Genomic DNA, 20,299 nt, shown 5'->3' on the forward strand with positions numbered 1-20,299 from the left:
TGGGACAGACTCTTCTGCCCGTTATTGGTTTCATAAAACTTGATTACTTCTAAGAGTAAAATTCAAGGACTACCAGATCTTAGCAGAGACACTCAAATAGGGGAAAGATGAATAAAATGAACTTGTATACAATTAAATGATATTTTAATAAGCATGTTAGCTACCAGCTCCACCTGGGCTGATACCCACAACATAGTTACTTACAGAGTGCTGAAGATTGCCAACTTCTCTTTCTTTGAACTGAGTCTGTAAAGGCAAGTGTTCAGGCTGGAAGAAAACACAAAAAGATGTGCACTGTAAAACACATGGCAAAACATATCAACCACTAAGATTCCTATTTTTAAAAGAGCCAATCATGTCTTGTTATAAATGTCTACCAACTAAGCAAAATGTTCCACATGAGAGTAAGAAAAGCAACCATATATATATTTTTTAAATTATACTTTAAGTTTTAGGGTACATGTGCACAGTTCTTACGGGGAATGCCAGACTCTTCCTTTTGTAACCTTGGGAGATGGTCAGTTTCTTATCAGGAATGCTAGAGTCCCACTTTAGCAACCTTGGGAGACATTGTTCAAGGAGGTAAACGTTAGGCTTTGCCTTTTATGGTTAGGAATTCAGCTTGGCTCGGTAAGTTAGGAGGGGGCAGCTTTCTGCTATGTGACTTGGGTCAGCTTGTTAAGGGAGGTAAGAGGGTAGGGGAGGAAATATGCCCGGACATGTGAGGCCCATGGAGATCCTGAGCTCTGTGTCTCGTCTACCGGGACCTGTGCTGTCTCAAGAGGAACACTGACAAAGCCCTGAAGGAGAAGACTGAAACCACTCATTTAGAGGAGAATGTAGGAGGGCTAACAGATTATTTGAATGTGTGATAGGGAGTAGATATAGCAAATTAGGGACATGTTGATTTTGAGATCCCTATAATAATTTAGAAGTAGAGATGTTCAGTGTTTTTAGGTCTCTGTGATATAGAAGTAGTATAAAAATATGGCTTGAGAGCTTAGAATGGGGTTTGTGTTGAAGATGTGGATTTTGCTAATCAACATATTGGTGCCAGTGTGATTCATGGATGTGGATGAGGTACTCTTGTGAGAGTACATGGGATAATAAGAAAAGAGCTCTGGGGGCAGACAGGCAATACTGGAAAATACTGATCAGTCTTTAGAGAGTCCAGAAGAGAATTGGGACAAAGTGGTATACTGGCAGCCAAGGGAGAAAAGAGGTTTGATATCTTTATAAAATTTCTTGCATGCTTTATAATACCTGTTGCATAGTCTTAGAGGGATTTAACAATCCAGTCATTAAAGGAAATTTCTTCTCTGAAATCGGCCACACTTGATGCTGATCCTCGTTCTGTCACCAACAATATTACTTTCCTTTTAGCAATTTATTTTTTTATTTTTATTTTTTATTATTATTATACTTTAAGTTTTAGGGTACATGTGCACAATGTGCAGGTTAGTTACATATGTATACATGTGCCATGCCGGTGTGCTGCACCCCTTAACTCGTCATTTAGCATTAGGTATATCTAATGCTATCCCTCCCCCCTCCCCCCACCCCACAACAGTCCCCAGAGTGTGATGTTCCCCTTCCTGTGTCCATGTGTTCTCATTGTTCAATTCCCATCTATGAGTGAGAACATGTGGTGTTTGGTTTTTTGTCCTTGCAATAGTTTACTGAGAACGATGATTTCCAATTTCATCCATGTCCCTACAAAGGACATGAACTCATCATTTTTTATGGCTGCATAGTATTCCATGGTGTACATATGCCACATTTTCTTAATCCAGTCTATCATTGTTGGACATTTGGGTTGGTTCCAAGTCTTTGCTATTGTGAATAGTGCCGCAACAAACACACATGTGCATGTGTCTTTATATTTATAGCAGCATGATTTTATAGTCCTTTGGGTATATACCCAGTAATGGGATGGCTGGGTCAAATGGATCTCTCGGCAGAAACTCTACAAGCCAGAAGAGAGTGGGGGCCAATATTCAACATTCTTAAAGAAAAGAATTTTCAACCCAGAATTTCATATCCAGCCAAACTAAGCTTCATAAGTGAAGGAGAAATAAAATACTTTACAGACAAGCAAATGCTAAGAGATTTTGTCACCACCAGGCCTGCCCTAAAAGAGCTCCTGAAGGAAGCACTAAACATGGAAAGGCACAACTGGTACCAGCTGCTGCAAAATCATGCCAAAATGTAAAGACCATCGAGACTAGGAAGAAACTGCATCAACTAATGAGCAAAATAACCAGCTAACATCATAATGACAGGATCAAATTCACACATAACAATATTAACTTTAAATGTAAATGGACTAAATGCTCCAATTAAAAGACACAGACTGGCAAATTGGATAAAGAGTCAAGACCCATCAGTGTGCTGTATTCAGGAAACCCATCTCACATGCAGAGACACACATAGGCTCAAAATAAAAGGATGGAGGAAGATCTACCAAGCAAATGGAAAACAAAAAAAGGCAGGGGTTGCAATCCTAGTCTCTGATAAAACAGACTTGAAACCAACAAAGATCAAAAGAGACAAAGAAGGCCATTACATAATGGTAAAGGGATCGATTCAACAAGAAGAGCTAACTATCCTAAATATATATGCACCCAATACAGGAGCACCCAGATTCATAAAGCAAGTCCTGAGTGACCTACAAAGAGACTTAGACTCCCGCACAATAACAATGGGAGACTTTAACACCCCACTGTCAACATTAGACAGATCAACGAGACAGAAAGTTAACAAGGATATCCAGGAATTGAACTCAGCTCTGCACCAAGCGGACCTAACAGACATCTACAGAACTCTCCACCCCAAATCAACAGAATATACATTCTTTTCAGCACCACACCACACCTATTCCAAAATTGACCACATACTTGGAAATAAAGCTCTCCTCAGCAAATGTAAAAGAACAGAAATTATAACAAACTGTCTCTCAGACCACAGTGCAATCAAACTAGAACTCAGGATTAAGAAACTCACTCAAAACCGCTCAACTACATGGAAACTGAACAACCTGCTCCTGAATGACCACTGGGTACATAACGAAATGAAGGCAGAAATAAAGATGTTCTTTGAAACCAATGAGAACAAAGACACAACATACCAGAATCTCTGGGACATATTCAAAGCAGTGCGTAGGGGGAAATTTATAGCACTAAATGCCCACAAGAGAAAGCAGGAAAGATCTAAAATTGACACCCTAACATCACAATTAAAAGAACTAGAAAAGCAAGAGCAAACACATTCAAAAGCTAGCAGAAGGCAAGAAATAACTAAAATCAGAGCAGAACTGAAGGAAATAGAGACATAAAAAACCCTTCAAAAAATTAATGAATCCTGGAGCTGGCTTTTTGAAAAGATCAACAAAATTGATAGGCCGCTAGCAAGACTAATAAAGAAAAAAAGAGAGATGAATCAAATAGATGCAATAAAAAATGATAAAGGGGATATCACCACCGATCCCACAGAAATACAAACTACCATCAGAGAATACTATAAACACCTCTACGCAAATAAAGTAGAAAATCTAGAAGAAATGGATAAATTCCTCGACACATACACTCTCCCAAGACTAAACCAGGAAGAAGTTGAATCTCTGAATAGACCAATAACAGGATCTGAAATTGTGGCAATAATCAATAGCTTACCAACCGAAAAGAGTCCAGGACCAGATGGATTCACAGCCGAATTCTACCAGAGGTACAAGGAGGAACTGGTACCATTCCTTCTGAAACTATTCCAATCAATAGAAAAAGAGGGAATCCTCCCTAACTCATTTTATGAGGCCAGCATCATCCTGATACCAAAGCCTGGCAGAGACACAACCAAAAAAGAGAATTTTAGACCAATATACTTGATGAACATTGATGCAAAAATCCGCAACCATATTTTTTTAAGAGTTTCACTCACTCTCTCCTGGCTCTTGACTTCTGGAGAGAAGAAAATATAGGGCTGGGCACAGTGGCTCTTGCCTGTAATCCTAGCACTTTGGGAGGCCAAGGCAGGTGGATAACTTGAAGCCAGAAGTTTGAGACCAACCTGATCAACATGGTGAAACTCCGTCTCTACTAAAAATACAAAAATTAGCCAGGCGTGGTGGTACACACCTGTAATCCCAGCTATTTGGGAGGCTGAGGCAGGAGAATTGTTTGAATTGGGGAAGCAGAGGTTACAGTGAGCCATGATCGTACCACTGTACTCCAGCCTGGGCTACAGAGCAACCGAGATTCGGTTTCAAAAAGAAAAGAAAATATAGACAACATCTGCTGCAGAAGTTCTCATGCAAACTTGTTTACATCTTACATGAGGGTGAGCTCACCACAGAAGGTCTCCTGTCTTTTCTCAGAAGGGTCTGATATTTTGAATCAGGTAAAAGTGGTTTGGGGTGGTAATGAGACATTATTTTTTGTCTTTATACATAGATTTAAAGGATATATGATCAACCTTTTCTTGCTTGCTACTCTCCCATCCTTATCCCCACCCTCACCCCCCACAGATTATAAAGGGAGTTCATTTTCAAACCTCACCCTAAGAAGAATTTTTTTCAGTTTTCCTCGGCTTACAAACACATGACTTACCCTTGAGACTTCAGTTCAAATATCATCTCTTTCATGAAGCCTTGCACAACACCCTTGAGCAGAGATGGCCACCCTTTTCTGTGCTTTCATAGCATTTATTATCACATTTATAAGTCTACTTGCTTTTCTCCTTTTCCAGATTGAGAGTGCTGGTTGAAGTGTTTCATAAACATTATCTTACCTAATCTTTATACATATAATACTTCAACAAAACTAGTATCTTTATTTTACAGATGACTAAAACTGAGGCTTAGTTACGCAAGTTGTCTCCAGTCACACAACTGGTAAGTGGTAAATAGTGATTCAAATGTGGCTTTGTCTAATTCCAAATTCTGTATTTTCACATCCCTGCTTTCATTTTAGTGTCTGGAAAATAGATGTTCAGTCAATATAATAAAATAATGCCTGAATGTCTCCACATGCAGGCATATCTATCAACAAGCTCTGCATTTCACTGTCTTTGCTCATACTGTCCCTTTTGGTTTGGAAGGACGAATCTCTGGGAGTAGAAATTCTACCTGTCCAACATGGCCTGACTAAAGTCATTCTTTTTTTCACAAGGCTTGTCCACATTGCCTGTCAAAGTTAATCTCTTTACTCCTAGGTTTTCCTATTGTTCTTGTTTTTATCTCTATTATAGCACACATCATGACTGTCTTGTTTTATAGTCCCTAATGTAACTTTCAACTCTAGTAAGTAGTGAGCCTTACTTAGCCATTGCTAATGGTCTGAATGTTTGTGTACTCTCAAAATTCGTATGTTGAAACCTAATCGCAATGTGATAGTACTAAAAGGTGGGGCCTTTGGGAGGTGAATAGGGTATAAAAGTGGAGCTGTCATAAATGGGATTAATGCCCTTACAAGGGATTGAAGAGATCAGAGCTCTTCCCTTCCTTTTTATGAAGTTATAGTGAGAAGACAGCCATCTATTAGGAATAAGGCCTTCGCCAGACACTAAGTCTGCTGATACCTTCACCTTGGACTTCCCATCCTCTAGAAGTATAAGAAATACATTTCTGTTGTTTGTTAGCTACCTAGTTTACAGTGTTTTGATACAGAAGCCTGAACAGACTAACATAGTCATCCTCCTCCATCCCTCTACCTTAATGTGGGTTTGTGCAATAAGAATAGTTCACTAATGAATTTATTGGAATCTAAACTATCATCAATTCTTGATGTCTTATGTCAAGGTTATCTATATCATAAATTATGTGACATGTTCACTCCTCCTGTCAAAGTCAGCTTAATTCTACAGTGCTTCCCACATGATCAGGTGATATTAACAGTACACACTGGTAAAAGTCCAAGGCAGGGGCAGTCATGGATGTATGGCCAATCACACAGGGCCCCTGGGGTTTAATGCTTTTAATACTTAGCAGTTGCCATCTAAGATTTCTTAATAATTTCACTGTTAATTTCTGTTGTAAGTGGTCTAATGAGACAAAAAAGCATGCTTCAGGGACTTGTAGGCTAGGCTCACAGGCATCCCTGCCTCCTGCTATCTGTGTGGTTCTTGGCCACTGCTACCCCATCTTGCTGCCCCAGGTCCTACCTGGCCTCCCCCTCCCTGTCCTCTCTCCAGTGACTGCTGCTGTCCTCAGCCCAGGCAGATATGCCTGGGCATTGGTTCAGGTGCACATGCCCACAGTCATGGTGCATATGGCAGGTGCCTGGAGGCCATGTCCCAGTGAAGATGAGACTCTCATTCACCCCCTATCTAGGTACCTAATAATGCCATCTTGACAGCCTTAATTTTTGAACATGGGGCCCAGCATTTTCATTTTGCAGTGTGCCTCAGGAATTATGTAGCTAGTCCTGGTCAAAGGAAAATAGACTTGGGAAAAAATACCTTATATTAAAATCAGCGTTTTCATTTGTTTCTTTGCCATTTATTATTCTCCATCCATTAATACAGATAATTAAGAAATGATTTCATATCACTCACTGCTGCATCTAACTTGACAAGAGGTGGTGTAATCAGAAGCTTCTCTGTAAAGGGGGTGGATGTGAATTTCCTAAGCCATGAGAAGAGTTAATCCATTTTTTTTACAGTGGTATCTGGATATCTTTAAAAAATCAATTTACAATCTCATTTTCTCCCACTTCAAGTTTCCCTTTATTATAATAATAAAACCTAAATACATTTGTGTTGATTCGTAGGACAAGTCAGTAGAAGCCATCATAACCCACTACCTCTTTTACCAGCATCAAGGAACCTCTGACAGACATGCCACAGTCTGCTCATACCATTTTCTTCAGCAGTCCCTCATGTCTAACAGTGTGACTTAATTTCTAAGTCTGACACTTGTAGAAGGAAAAGGCAATTTAAATGATGTTCTAAGCAACCTTGGCTTCCAAGAAGTAAACAGTAGCTACCAAATGGAGGGCAATCAAAGATTTCCGGTGGTTGTTTCCATTCCTTAACAGTAGTACAATCATGTTGAAAAGTTAAAAAAAAAAAAAGGAAAAGAAATCTTGAACATAGCCTCTGGTAACAACATAGTCCTTGCCTATTCCTTGTGGCAGTGTGGGGGAAAGCAGGGGTACAGTCAACACTGAAAGGCAGCATATTCTAGGAACACAGTGTTTATGGCCTCAAGAGTTCAAGGGAATATTTGGTTGGAAGATGTGCTGTTCTATGCTTTTATTTAAAATTCCAAATGGTAAATTTAACATGACCAGAAAATAAATGATCATTCACACTTTGCTGAACACCCTGGGTTAAGAACTGTATTTGGTCATCACCTATTAAATGTGGTAACAACTTTCAAGTCTCTGGAAGTCAGTAATGTAGTGTCATAAGTAACAATATAACAAGTATTAATAGTATTTGAGAACTACAGAGATAATCTGTCTATTCTGCTTCAATACAAACAGATTTTAAAAGCCATAGCTTTATGAGTAATAACAACATTGCTGTCTTTTTCTCATGGTAGAAGACTTTTTTAAATAGCCAGAAGTGGGTGCATTTGACAATAAAGGACAAGAAGCGAAAGTTCTCAGACCTGAACAGGAAAAAATGGTGCCTGGACACTACAAACAATCTTCATGTGCACTGATTGGACAATAAGTGAATGGGTTTCTTTTCTCTATCCCATATTCTGAATCTTCATCATTAAATCATTGTAACTTTTGTAATATAATATTTAGTAAAATTGTGTATGCAGAAAAGGACCCAACACACCCTAAAAAAGGCCCTGCATTAGGGAATTGGGCTATGGAAAGCATTATGTATCTGTTTCTGCACTGTGTGGCTATCTAATCTCTGACAAGATTTTGTGACATTGGCTCAATATATAAGGAACTTAAATCTAATGGCAGATGAGTACATGCTCTTTCTGTCAATCCACAGACCACCTGAAATGTTGCATATACTAGCGTCTCTTTTTATTTAATCAACTTTATTTTTTAGTGGTTTTAAGTTCACAGAAAAGTTCAGTGGAAAGTACAAATAATTCCCACATATTCCCTGCCCCCATGACACAAACTCCACAACTATGAACATACTTGCACCACAGTGGCACATTTGTTACCATTGATGCACCTTCTCACACATCATCACTTAAAGTTTATAGTTTACATTCGAGTTCACTCTTGGTGTTGTAACAAACGGATTTTAACAAATGGATCACGACACGATCTACTCTTCTAGTATCATGCAGAATAATTTAACGGGCCTGAAAATCTCCTGTGTTCCACCATCCTCCCTAGCCACCCAACCTATAGCAATAACTTATCTTTTTCCAGTCTCTATTGTTTTGCCTTTTCCACAGTATCATATAGTGGAAATCATTCAGCATGTAGCTTTTTCAGATCTTTCACTCTGTAATATGCATTTAACGTTACCCCATGTCTTTTCATGGCTTGATGGCTTATTCCTTTTTAGCACTAAATAATATTCCATTGTCTGAATATACCAGTTCATTTATTCATTTGCATATTGGTTACTTCCAAGTTTTGGAAATTATGAATTGAGCTGCTATAAACATTCATATGCAAGTTTTGCATGAACGTAAGTTTTCACATCATATGGGTAAATATTAAGGAGTGTGATTTGCTAGGTTATATGGTAAGAGTATGCTTAATTGTTGTTTTTATGTAAAGATAGAGTCTTGCTCTGTCACCCAGGCTGGAGAGTAGTGGTACAATCATGGTTCACTGCAGTCTCAAACACCTGAGTTCAAGCGATCCTCCTCCCTCAGCCTCCCAAGTAGCTGGGACTACAGGCACACACCACCATGCCTGGCTAATTTTTTCAATTTATTTTTTGTAGAGACAGGGTATTGCTATATTGCCCAGGCTCATCTCAAACTCCTGGTGTCAAATGATCCTCCCACAATGTTGGGATTACAGGCATGAGGTATATGCTTAGTTTTTTAAGAAAATGCCAAACTGTCTCCCAAAGCATCTATACCATTTTGTATTCCCACCAGTAATGAATGAGAGTCTCAGCTGCTCCATGTCCTCAACAGGATTTGGTATTTAAAAAAAAAAAAATTAACAAAATATCTATATTTGAAAAGTGTCTTAAGTAATACTGTACATATGTTTGGTGACTAATATATATGTACTGAATAAAACTATAATACTTTAACTGATGGATACACAGCATATATTATTCTATTATTCTTGTATCTTTTCCTAGAAAGCCTTGGGCTACTCTAAATCTGTAATACATATTTCAACTTCTCTACTTACATGTACTATATTATAGCAATTTCTATTGAGTTATAATCCATATTCACTCTCCTGATTTGCTAAAGTCACAGAGGCTTTCATCTCTAGTTTCTAAAGTGCTAATACTAGTTTTTTTCAGGCTTGTTTTTAACTTTTAAGTTCAGGGGTACATATGCAGGTTTGTTACATAGGTTAATTGTGTATCATGGGGATCTAATGTACAGATTATTTCATCACCCAGGTAACAGGCATAGTATCCAATAGGTAGGAGTTGACTTTTTGTATAACGTGTAAGGAAGGGGTCCAGTTTCGATTTTCTGTATATGGCTAGCCATTTACCCTAGCATCATTTATTGAATACAGAGTCCTTTCCTCCTTGCTTGTTTTTTGTTGACTTCGTCAAAGATCAGATGATGTTAGCTGCACAGCTTTATTTTTGGGCTCTCCATTCTGTTGTATTGGTCTATTATGTTTTTGTACCAGTACTACGCTGTTTTGGTTACTGTAGCCTTGTAATACAGTTTGAAGTTGGGTTAACATGATGCCCCTAGCTTTGTTCTTTTTGTTTATGATTGCCTTGGCTATTCAAACTTTTTTGGTTCCATATGAATTTTAAAATAGTTTTTCCTAATTCTAATTCCTTCCCAACTCAAGCAGTTTCCCAGCTTCCCTGTCACATCCTTGGGTAATTTCCCACTGCCACTCACCGCATACTAGACATAATTAAATATTTTAATGTGCACTCACTGTTTTTTTATGAAGTACAGAGTATATGAAGAAAGTATAAATAATGAATATGTTACTTAATTACTTTGATTCTGGTCTCGTGCCTTAGAAAAAAGGAACAAATTACTATATACTGCTCTCCTATGCCTGTCAAGAAACTCTGAATCCAAGTTATAATACAACATCTTATAATTACTCTTTCCTTTTTAGTTCACTTCTATTTGTGCTTCTGCTATTCTCCCAATTCCACTGTTGACCAGGGAATTGTATCTCTTTTCTTTACCCACCCACCAGAACTTGAGATTAATACCTAGGATTCTTGTTGAAATTATTTTTCATTCAACCCTAAACAAAGAGATTTCTGGAATTACTGGATCATAGAAAACCCAGTCATTTTCTCTGCTGAGTCTTTGTTCCATGACCTTCCTACTTCTCCCTTTCGTTTATTCTCTACAAGGTGGTCTGCATCTATCTGTTGGCATTTTCCCTCTCTTCTGCTTATAACTCCACAAGGCACTGTAAAAGTTTCATTTGATTGATATATCTTGCCTTAATGCTTCTTCCTTATACTGACAAGTGATACATTTTTACTTCTGCTTCCAGCCATGATGGAGAACTAATACCAGACTAACCTTCCTGTCATAAACTAATAAAAAATTGGACAAAATATATAAAACAACAGTTTTCAGACACTGGATAACTGTGTTGTATAGGACTGGGATCCCAGATCATGGAAAAATACATATACACAAAATATCCACACACACTCGCACACACACATGCACATGTGTTATCTTTTGATAACTCTTTTCTTTTTTGGTGGCGTAAGAAGAGAAAAATTCAAGAACAGCACAGGATCTTGCTGAACTGGGGAGACAGAGTTCGGCATTTAGGAAAGTTGAGGTGACTGAAATCTGTGGAACAGGGTCCTGAAGAAGAGAAAGACACACATAGAAAAAGGTCCAGAAATCTGCATGAGAGTTCCCTGGGCGGGATACTAGGCTGGGCATGCACAGAGCAAAGAATAACTGTTTGAGAAAGAAAATTTGCTAGGGAGCTGTTATCTTAACAATTACCAGAACTTGATTAGAGTTGAGTGACACTTATTGATCCAACCAGCTGAAGTAGAAAATCCTCACTGAACATGTGAGACATCCAGCAGAGACCCAGGTTCACACCTTAGAAGGCTAAAGTAGCTCTAGAGGATAGGCTATTCTATAACCATCCTAACAAAACTTAAAAACAAACTTCCAGAAGATCAGGTTCCAGAAGATCAGGTTGATCTTGAAGTAAATTAACTGACTTCCAGAAAATAACTGAATTCTTATTAAGAAATAAGAGCAAAATTCAAACAATTGAAAATATAACATTCACAGTGTCCAGCATCCAATTAAAATGTACTGACCATGATAAAACAAAAAAGTGGGAAAAAATAAGTATATAGAAACTAAACCAGAAATAACATGTCTTAGTCTGTTTTGTGTTGCTATAACAGAATACCACGGACTGGGTAATCTGTAAACAATAGAAGTTTATTTGGCTCATGAAGGCTGGGAAGTTCAATATTAAGGTGCTAGCATCTTGGCAAAGGCCTTCATGTTACATTATTCTACCGTGGAAAGCAGAAGGCCAGGCAAGCATACAACACAGAGAGAAAAGTGGGGCTGGAGTCTCGAGATAACTAGCCCACTCCAAAGATAATGGTATTAATCTATTAATGAAGGTAGAAGGTGATTAGATCAACAGTATTACAATGGCAATTAAATTTCAAAATGACTTTTCAAAGCATAACATAACATATGATGGAATTAGCAGAGAAAAACTTTAAAATGGCTATTATAAATATGTTTAAGGCTATAAAGGAAAACATGAACACAACATGAGAGTTGACAACTATAAAAAAGACCAAAAATAATTTTAGAGCTAGAAAAAAATACAATATCTGAAATGGAAAAAGTCACTGGATGGCCTTAGTAGCAGAGTAGACACTGCAGAAGAAAAAATCACTGTACTTAAAGGCAGAGTCTATCAATACAAAAGAACAGAGGGGGAAAAAGGCTGAAAAAATTGAATATAGCCTTAGTAATCTGTGAGATAATATCCAAAAATCTACCATTTGTATAACTGGAATCACAGAAGGAAGGGAAAACTATAATATTTGAAGAACTGCCAAAATTTTCCAAATTTTACGAAATATATAAACCTACAGTACTATGAAGCTCAATGAACCCCTAAAATGGTAAACATAAAGAAAGCCACTCTAACACCTTTCAAAATCTAATTGCTAAAAACTAACAATAAAGAGAAAATCAAAGATGTAGCTAAAGGGAAAAACAAGACATAGTTTAATCAGAGAAATAAAGCATTATCACTGGCTTCTCACTAGAAAAAAAAGGAGTACAGAAGACAATAAAACTATAATTTTAAAGTGCTAAATGAAAAAAAAAAAACTAGAATTCTATCCCACAAAATATTCAAAAATAGGCTGGGCATTGTGGCTCGTGCCTGTAATCCCAGCACTTCGGGAGGCTGAGGCGGGCAGATCACTTCAGGTCAAGAGTTTGAGACCAGCCTGGCCAACATGGTAAAATCCTGTCTCTAATAAAAATACAAAAAAATTAGCCAGGTGTGGTGGCGGGTGCCTCTAATCCCAGCTACTTGGGAGGCTAAGGCAGGAGAAATACTTGAACCTGGGAGGCAGAGGTTGCAGTGAACTGAGACCGAGCCATTGCACTCCAGCCTGGGCAACAAGAATTAAACTTTGTTTCCAAAAAAAAAAAAAAAAAACAGTGAAATAAAGAAAAAAATTGTTTTATCAGTAGATATGTACCATAAGAAATGTTATGGAAAAGGTATTCAGGTTGAAGAAAACAGACTTCAAACATAACTTTATCAGTTTGTAGTTTTAAAAAAAGATACATTATGGTTTAAAACAAAAATAGTAATAATGTATTGTCAGGTTTGTAATGCAGGGAGAAATAAAATGCATAAGATGATAAGAAAAGAAGGAAAGAAATTGAAATGTATATTAAAATTCATCTTATATATGAAGTAGCATTATGTAATATTAAGGTAGATAGTGATAAGTTAAAAATGTGTATGCTAAACTCTAGATAAATCACAATAACAGTAACAACAAAGTGGTACAGCTAATAATTCAATAGACTAAATAAATGTATTTAAATTAAAAAATACTAAAAATACTAAATCACTCAGCTAATTTAAAAGAAGGCAGGAAAAGTGAAAAAAAAGGACAAAGATCCAATGGGACAAACAGAAGACAAATAACAAGATGATGGACTTAAGCCCAACCACAGCAATAAATAAGTTAAGTAAAAATGGCAATAAACATAAACATAGCAATTTAAGGTAAGGATTTCCAGATTGGTAACAAGGCAATACCTAACTACATGTGACCAATATGAAAATTATTGTAAATATGTTAAGACATAGATTGGTTAAAAGCAAAGGGATGGAAAAACACACACTGTACACAAATCATAAAAAAAAAAAAAAAGAGAGTTTGAAAACCAGAGTAGCTATAGTAATATCAGACAAAGTAACTTCAGGACAAAGAAAATTATCAGAAATCAAAAAGGATCTTTCATAAATGATAAAAGGATCAGTTTATCAAGAAGACATAACAATCCTAAATGTGTACATATCCAATAAGAGAACTACAAAAATATATGAATAACCGACAGAACTGAAAGGAGAAATGGATATATTATATTCACAAACGTAGTAGAAAATAACATTCCAATCTTAGTTACTATAGAAATGAAAAAGGAAAATCAGTACATATTTATAAGACTTGAACAACACTATCAACCAACTTGACCTAAGTGTCATTTATAAACTACCACATCCAACAACTGCGTTAACATACATCAGTTTCAGTACACATAAGAACATTCACTAAGACAGACTATACGATGGGTTTTAAAAGAAGTCTCAATATACTTAAAAGATTGAAGTCAAACAGATATATTTTCTAACCATAAAAGAATTAACGAAAAATCAATAATTAAAACATTTGAAAATTTCAAAATGTTTGTAAAATAAATATACTTATAAATAACTCATTGAGCAAAGAAAAGATAAACTAGAAAATATTTAACTGAATAATATCTTAAAAAACCAAAGTTTGCATAATTTCAAACAAAGAAGTGCTCAAAGGAAACTTTGTATTTTTAAATGCTTGTATTAGAAAAGAAGTTTTCAAATTAATGATCTAAGCTTAAGAAACTGAAAAAAGAAGAACAACTTAAATCCAAAGGAAGTAGAAAAAAAGAGTGAAAAATCAACAAACAAGCAAAACAAACACACAAACAATGGAGAGAATTAATAAAACCAAAAGCTGTTTCTTTGAAAATATTAATACAATGGGAAAACCCCCTAGCAAGAAAAAGAGAAAACACAAATCAATATCAAAATGAAAAAGGTGACATTACTGCTGATCCCATATAAATTAAAAGGATAAAAAAGTGTATTATGAAAAATTTGATGCCAATTAATTTGACAACCTAGATGAAACCAACAAATATACTGAAAGGCACAATTAAAATCCTTCCACAAAGAAACTCCAGGCCCAGATGATTTCACTAGTAAATTCCACCAAACATTTTAAAGAAGTAATAACACTGCTCTTAAAAATTATTTCAGCAAATGGAGAAAAAGAGAAGACTTTGAAACTCCTTCTATGAGATTAACATCATCTGGATACTAAAACCAGACAAATATATTACAAAAAAAGGAAAAAGGTTTTTTTCTTCACAACATCCCAAAACTTTAAACCAAAATGGTCCTCAACAGATGAATGAATATAAAAAATTATAGTATACTCATAAAATGGGACACTTCTCAGCAATAAAAGAAAGTTTATTCATGCAATAACATGGGTGAATCTTAAAAACATTATACTGAGCAAAAGAAACTGGACGCAAAAGAGCACACTGGGATTCCATTCATGTGAGGTTCTTTTAAAATGGCATAACTAATATATTGTGATAGAAATCACAACAATGGTTGACAGAGAAAGGAGGTGTGTGGGATGACGGTGGTGGGAGTGGGGATAATGATGGTGGAGGGTATACATGAGAAATTTTTCAGGTGATGGAAAAGTTCTTGCTTGGGGCAATGGTTACATCCATGTACACATTTGGCAAGGCTATCAAAATGTACACTTAAAATATGGCATGGTATTACGTAAACTCCAACTCAATAAAGTTTTTTTAAAAAAACTCTAACTTGTCATTTTATTATAATTACTCCGTTTTGGAGAAACATGAGTAGGGAGATTAAGTAAACTGAGAAGTCACTGACATAGTCTGGAATCTGCTATGATAAAAGTACATATTAAATTCTTAATAAATACTTTACAACAGACTGTCCCTGATGCAGAAGTTTCTCCCTTAAAAAGTATCCAATTACTTATTTGGATGACTGAGTTTCTAATCTACAGAGATGATTTCTCCACACTAAAGGAGCAACACATTAAGAACTGGCCACCATATATAATTCACAAAATATGGATTCTTCAAGGCATGTAGGATATTACACTGATACCTATTAAGTACCTCTCTAAAAGAATTAATATAATATTATTAAAACTGTGAACCAAAGATTGATTTCCCTTTCACTTTTTTAAATAGTTATGAGAGAGGTCTACTTTGTTTCAGGATCAGCAACTATAAAGATTGTATCCTCATCAGGCAAAATTTACAACAACATTAATTAGGCAGCTGTTTAATGAGATACATAATTGTTATTATTCTCCAAGATAATTACACATATGGGTATGCTAGTCATATGAATGTCTCTTATTATTTTAGCAGACCCTTAGTATTCACAGATTTAACATCGCTGGTTCCAAGCATTCATGAGTAAGCTTAAAAGGTTTATGACAGGTAGTAATTTGTAATTTTGTTGAGACATAAATTGGAATCAAGACCTGGAAGGTTTTCAATATGAGGCTAATCATTTAGCTATATCCACCTCTCAAGGTGTCTTTCATTCTCAACTCTTATATATGAGTTTTATAAAAGACAGGGGTATTTAGTAATGCAGGGTTTCTCAAAATTCTATGAAGTATTCTCTGTGAATGTCAATGGGGTTGCTGTATTATTAATCAAGTTTTTTCTTTTAAATTTGAAATTTTGTCTTTGTTATTATTTAAGTTAATTATTAGTTCTCTAATATCTACAATCAGTTGTGATCAGTGCAGACTGCCACCACATATTATACAAGTTAAATGTGTAAAGTCTGCCTGGATCTTTTTTTTTTTTTTTTTTGAGACGGAGTCTTGCTCTGTCGCCCAGGCTGGAGTGCAGTGGTGCGACCTCGGCTCACTGCAAGCTCTGCCTCCCGGGTACACGCCATTCTTCTGCCTCAGCCTCCCGAGTAGCTTGGACTACAGGCGCCCGCCACCACACTCAGCTAATTTTTTGTATTTTTAGTAGAGACGGGGTTTCACCGTGTTAGCCAGGATGGTCTCGATCTCCTGACCTCGTGATCTGCCCGTCTTGGCCTCCCAAAGTGCTGGGATTACAGGCGTGAGCCACCACGCCCGGCCAGTCTGCCTGGATCTTATTCCCCAAGACTTGAGATTTATTTGCTTATAGTTCCTCTGTCCCAGTGTCTTCTGTCCATGTATTACATCCCATAAATCCTCTCCTGTTAACCCACTAAGAGAATGACAGATTTCTTCCAAACCACACATGCTGCTATTAGAGTAGGTGCTCAGTAAACACTTACTGAAAAGCTATAATTGCATAGAAACTGACTCTCACTTTTAGTCAGAGGTCCCCACAGATATCTTGGGTGCTAGATTTATTGAGAAACCTGTGTCAGCTGGACTAGAAATCTTGAGGTCTTAATTACTACTTGCAAAGAACAGGGCAGAGATAGGTCTGAGATGGCTCATAGGAAGGGAGTGAATGCTGTGAAAAGACGTTCTAGATCCTTGGGACTTAGATAGACTGGAGGAGAGGTTCTAGCATTTAAGAAAGAAGGCAAGAGAACATGAAAGTTGGCTCAATAATGGCAACATGATTAAAACAGACAGTATTAGGCTCAGCTTAGGTAAAACTACAATTACAACTTATAAGGACTGACAAAAGATTCTTCCCTTACTACCTGCCTTATCCATTAGCTAATACTCCTTTTTAATTTTTTACTATACAATCTCAGGCTAAAAGCTTCAAATACAAATGTCTCAGAGATTTAACATATCAATATAATTACATTTTCCTGAAAGTATAATACAGCCGAGTTTTATTACAGCCAAGATTTATAGTAAGACAAGCACTGTTTAAGATGCTTTCGTTATACTCATAGTCTTGCACTATGCCCTTGAGGCAATATCACTGTCCCCATATCACAGATGAAGAAACTGAGGCTTAGAATAATTGAGCAATGGTTCCAAGTATGTAGAGCTAAGATTCAAATTCATCTTTATGTAACTCCAAAGTCTGTGCCTTAAACCATCACATAAAACTTCTCATTTTGAGTATATCCAGTCTCTTAATCTGCTTGCAGAAGGGGGCTAAAAAATGGGAAGACAATGAACATTTGAGAGGGCAGATGGCATATAAGTGAGGAGAAAGACTAGTGACGCTCAAGACTGGCAAGCTTTGCCACATGCTCTGGTTTATTGTCATCTGTACGAGTCTAAGTTACTTCACCTCCTGCTTGAGCTCCAGCCTCAATTAGAGGAAAACAAAGGCAAGGCTTTTCTCAAGCAGTAATGAGACTCTGAGAGTTTCCCATTCTGCCCCAGACCAGGGCTGAACATACAGTGATCATTTGTTGTAGGATAATGCCTTAAAAATTTATTAGGAGGGCATTTCCCCTCTCTTTTTGAGTGTTTGTTTGTTTACACTCACAGTGATAAAATGCAGTACCTGAAAATGCAATGTCTAGTCCCCTAATTTATATTATAGATTGTAATGAGTCAGTTAAAGAAGAAATGACTATAGAAAGAAAGTCCTCATGGCAAACTTTCCAAACACGGGCTACTATCATGAGGTTTATTTGCAAGATAGAATATTGGATATTTTATCCCACAAGGTAGCATTGAATTTTTCTCAAGTCACCACAGAGTTGTAACAGCTTAGTTGTTGAAAATGCTGTCTTAACCAAAAGGAAGGCAGTGTTTCTTGTTATCACTGGTAAATAAATTTTATTACTTCTACTGAGTATACATTCTAGGTTTTAATTTTTCAAAGCAAAATTTGATATGACACATTTTAATGAAATTTCTTATCTTGGTTTATGGTCTTGCTTAATTCTCATATTAAAATACACAAGAAAGTGATACTTTACCTAAATTGTAATATATATGCAAAGCAAAGTATCTAATTAAAGCAGATAGATGGTAAAGGTGATGAATTATTTGCAGGCAAATGATACCCAAATATAATTCCAAGATGTTCTTAATCATAAATCCTAACCATTTCTGGGGTACAAATGCACATATGCACTGTTTTCCATAACTAATAAATGCCTACACATTTTAGCACCAGAAAACCATGCTGTCATTTTCACAAGGGGCATCTCTGCTCTTCAATGTGATGCCCTAACGCTGTACCTAATTACCCACTCATACCATCTTATCTCCAAATTTTCCCATAAGGTAAACCTTAGTTTCATCCACACACCCAAACACCCTCAAAGATGGTAGCTGTCTTTTCTGTATCAAGCACAGTATAGTCACAAAGCCATCAAGTACAGAAATATCACCTATCATCATACTACATAGTATCTTAAAAAATACATGTCTTGAAAGATGTGTTCTCAGAGAAGCTATGCCAAAAATCATTCCATTACTGCCTAGATGTTGTAATGATCAAAATTTTACATGCTAAAATAAGAACCAAAATTGAATTCCTCTCTAGAGATCATTAATATGGGCCTTCCCAAATCTCATATTTAATCTAGCATCTAAGTTCCTTCTTGCTTTCATGTCTTCCTTATCTACATGTATAATAAATATCGATTAGAGAAATATTAGATATATATTTTTAAATAATAAATGAATAAAAAGGTAAAGGTATAGATAAATGTGTGCTTCCTTAAAAATGCCACCTTATTTCATACATTAACTCAGTTCTTCTTTTTAAAAACTTAATTTTTATGTCTTTTTTAAATAACCATAAGTAATTTCAAAGCTGACTGCTGACCCTTAACTCAAAGAACTAGAAAAAGACACTCTGTTAAGATTTTCTATGTGGTTAATAATTTATGCCATTTTTGCAAAAATAAGAGTAAAAATTAAAACAGAAAAGGTCGGCTAAAATCTTCAATACTGAATGTATTTCAGATCCTAAAACAACAGGCTATATACTAAGTGAAGAATGCCAGTTCCCTTATATTCCTTCCTATTGAAAGATGAGACAATACAGAAATAATTTCCCTTGCCAACAATCTATTTTTCCTATTGAGGGTGTAATAGAAATGTAGAAAATGAAATACAAAAGGGTCTCTATCCATTTACCTAATGGTTACTTTCTAGAAGCCTTCTAAGTTATCTCTTGAACATACTTAGTTAATACTTACATGTATTTTTTTGGGGGATCTTAAATTTAATTGAATGATATTTTTCAACATTTTCCCAGAAGAAAAAAAGAAATAAATAAAGGTAACATATATAGTTTCTCCTTCTGAAGAAAAATAACCTAATAATGGTTAAGAAGGTAAAATACAAACAGAAACTGTCTGCTATGGAAAGTTAATATTAACTTTCAGGAACACCAATTTTGTAAATATAAAACCCAAAGAATATAGTTTTATTTGAATTGAGAATAACTGTAGTCTCAATTTGGCGTTTTCCCCCACAAAGACACTAAAGTTTTAAGTGACCTGCACAGAGGCAGCTTGAGCTAGAATTCAGTTTATGAGTTTAAGAGAGCCAGAGTGCATCAGTGATTAGAATGAAGGTTCACAGCACCAGTGACTTTAAAAGGAAAGTGAAGCAGATAATACAAAAGCTGGAGAATCCTTCCAGTGAAGGTAGGTTGCATGACTAATAAAATGAGTCAAGGATTTTTCTTATGTTTTCAATGCACCCTACAGTGTCACTATTTAATTTTTACATAGTGTTACTGACTTATGCTACTCCATGAGGCAAGAACAGTGAAAACTATTTTCTCTTCATGTACACGTAATTCATATGGCCAAATAGAGTTTGGATATTTTCTTCTGGACCCTAAAACAGGCTAATAACTACAAATAACAGGCCATCTACTTAGTGTGGAATTGGTAAATGTCATTGCAGGATGACATTCCTTGACCTG

At 36.2% G+C, this 20,299-nt stretch overlaps 1 protein-coding gene across 2 annotated transcripts in view; it reads right to left on the reverse strand.

Annotated features, from left to right (window-relative positions):
- NECTIN3 (nectin cell adhesion molecule 3) overlaps positions 1–20,299 on the reverse strand; it is a 133,167-nt gene that overhangs the window by 8,772 nt on the left and 104,096 nt on the right. For both annotated transcript variants that reach the window (XM_024244520.3, XM_054551542.2), the window contains exon 8: positions 205–267. In XM_024244520.3, coding sequence (XP_024100288.1) covers positions 205–267 — 63 coding nt within the window. The remainder of the gene's footprint in view (positions 1–204; positions 268–20,299) is intronic.

This window comes from Pongo abelii, chromosome 2 (assembly GCF_028885655.2).
Source record: "Pongo abelii isolate AG06213 chromosome 2, NHGRI_mPonAbe1-v2.0_pri, whole genome shotgun sequence".
Classification (NCBI taxonomy): Eukaryota; Metazoa; Chordata; class Mammalia; order Primates; family Hominidae; genus Pongo; species Pongo abelii.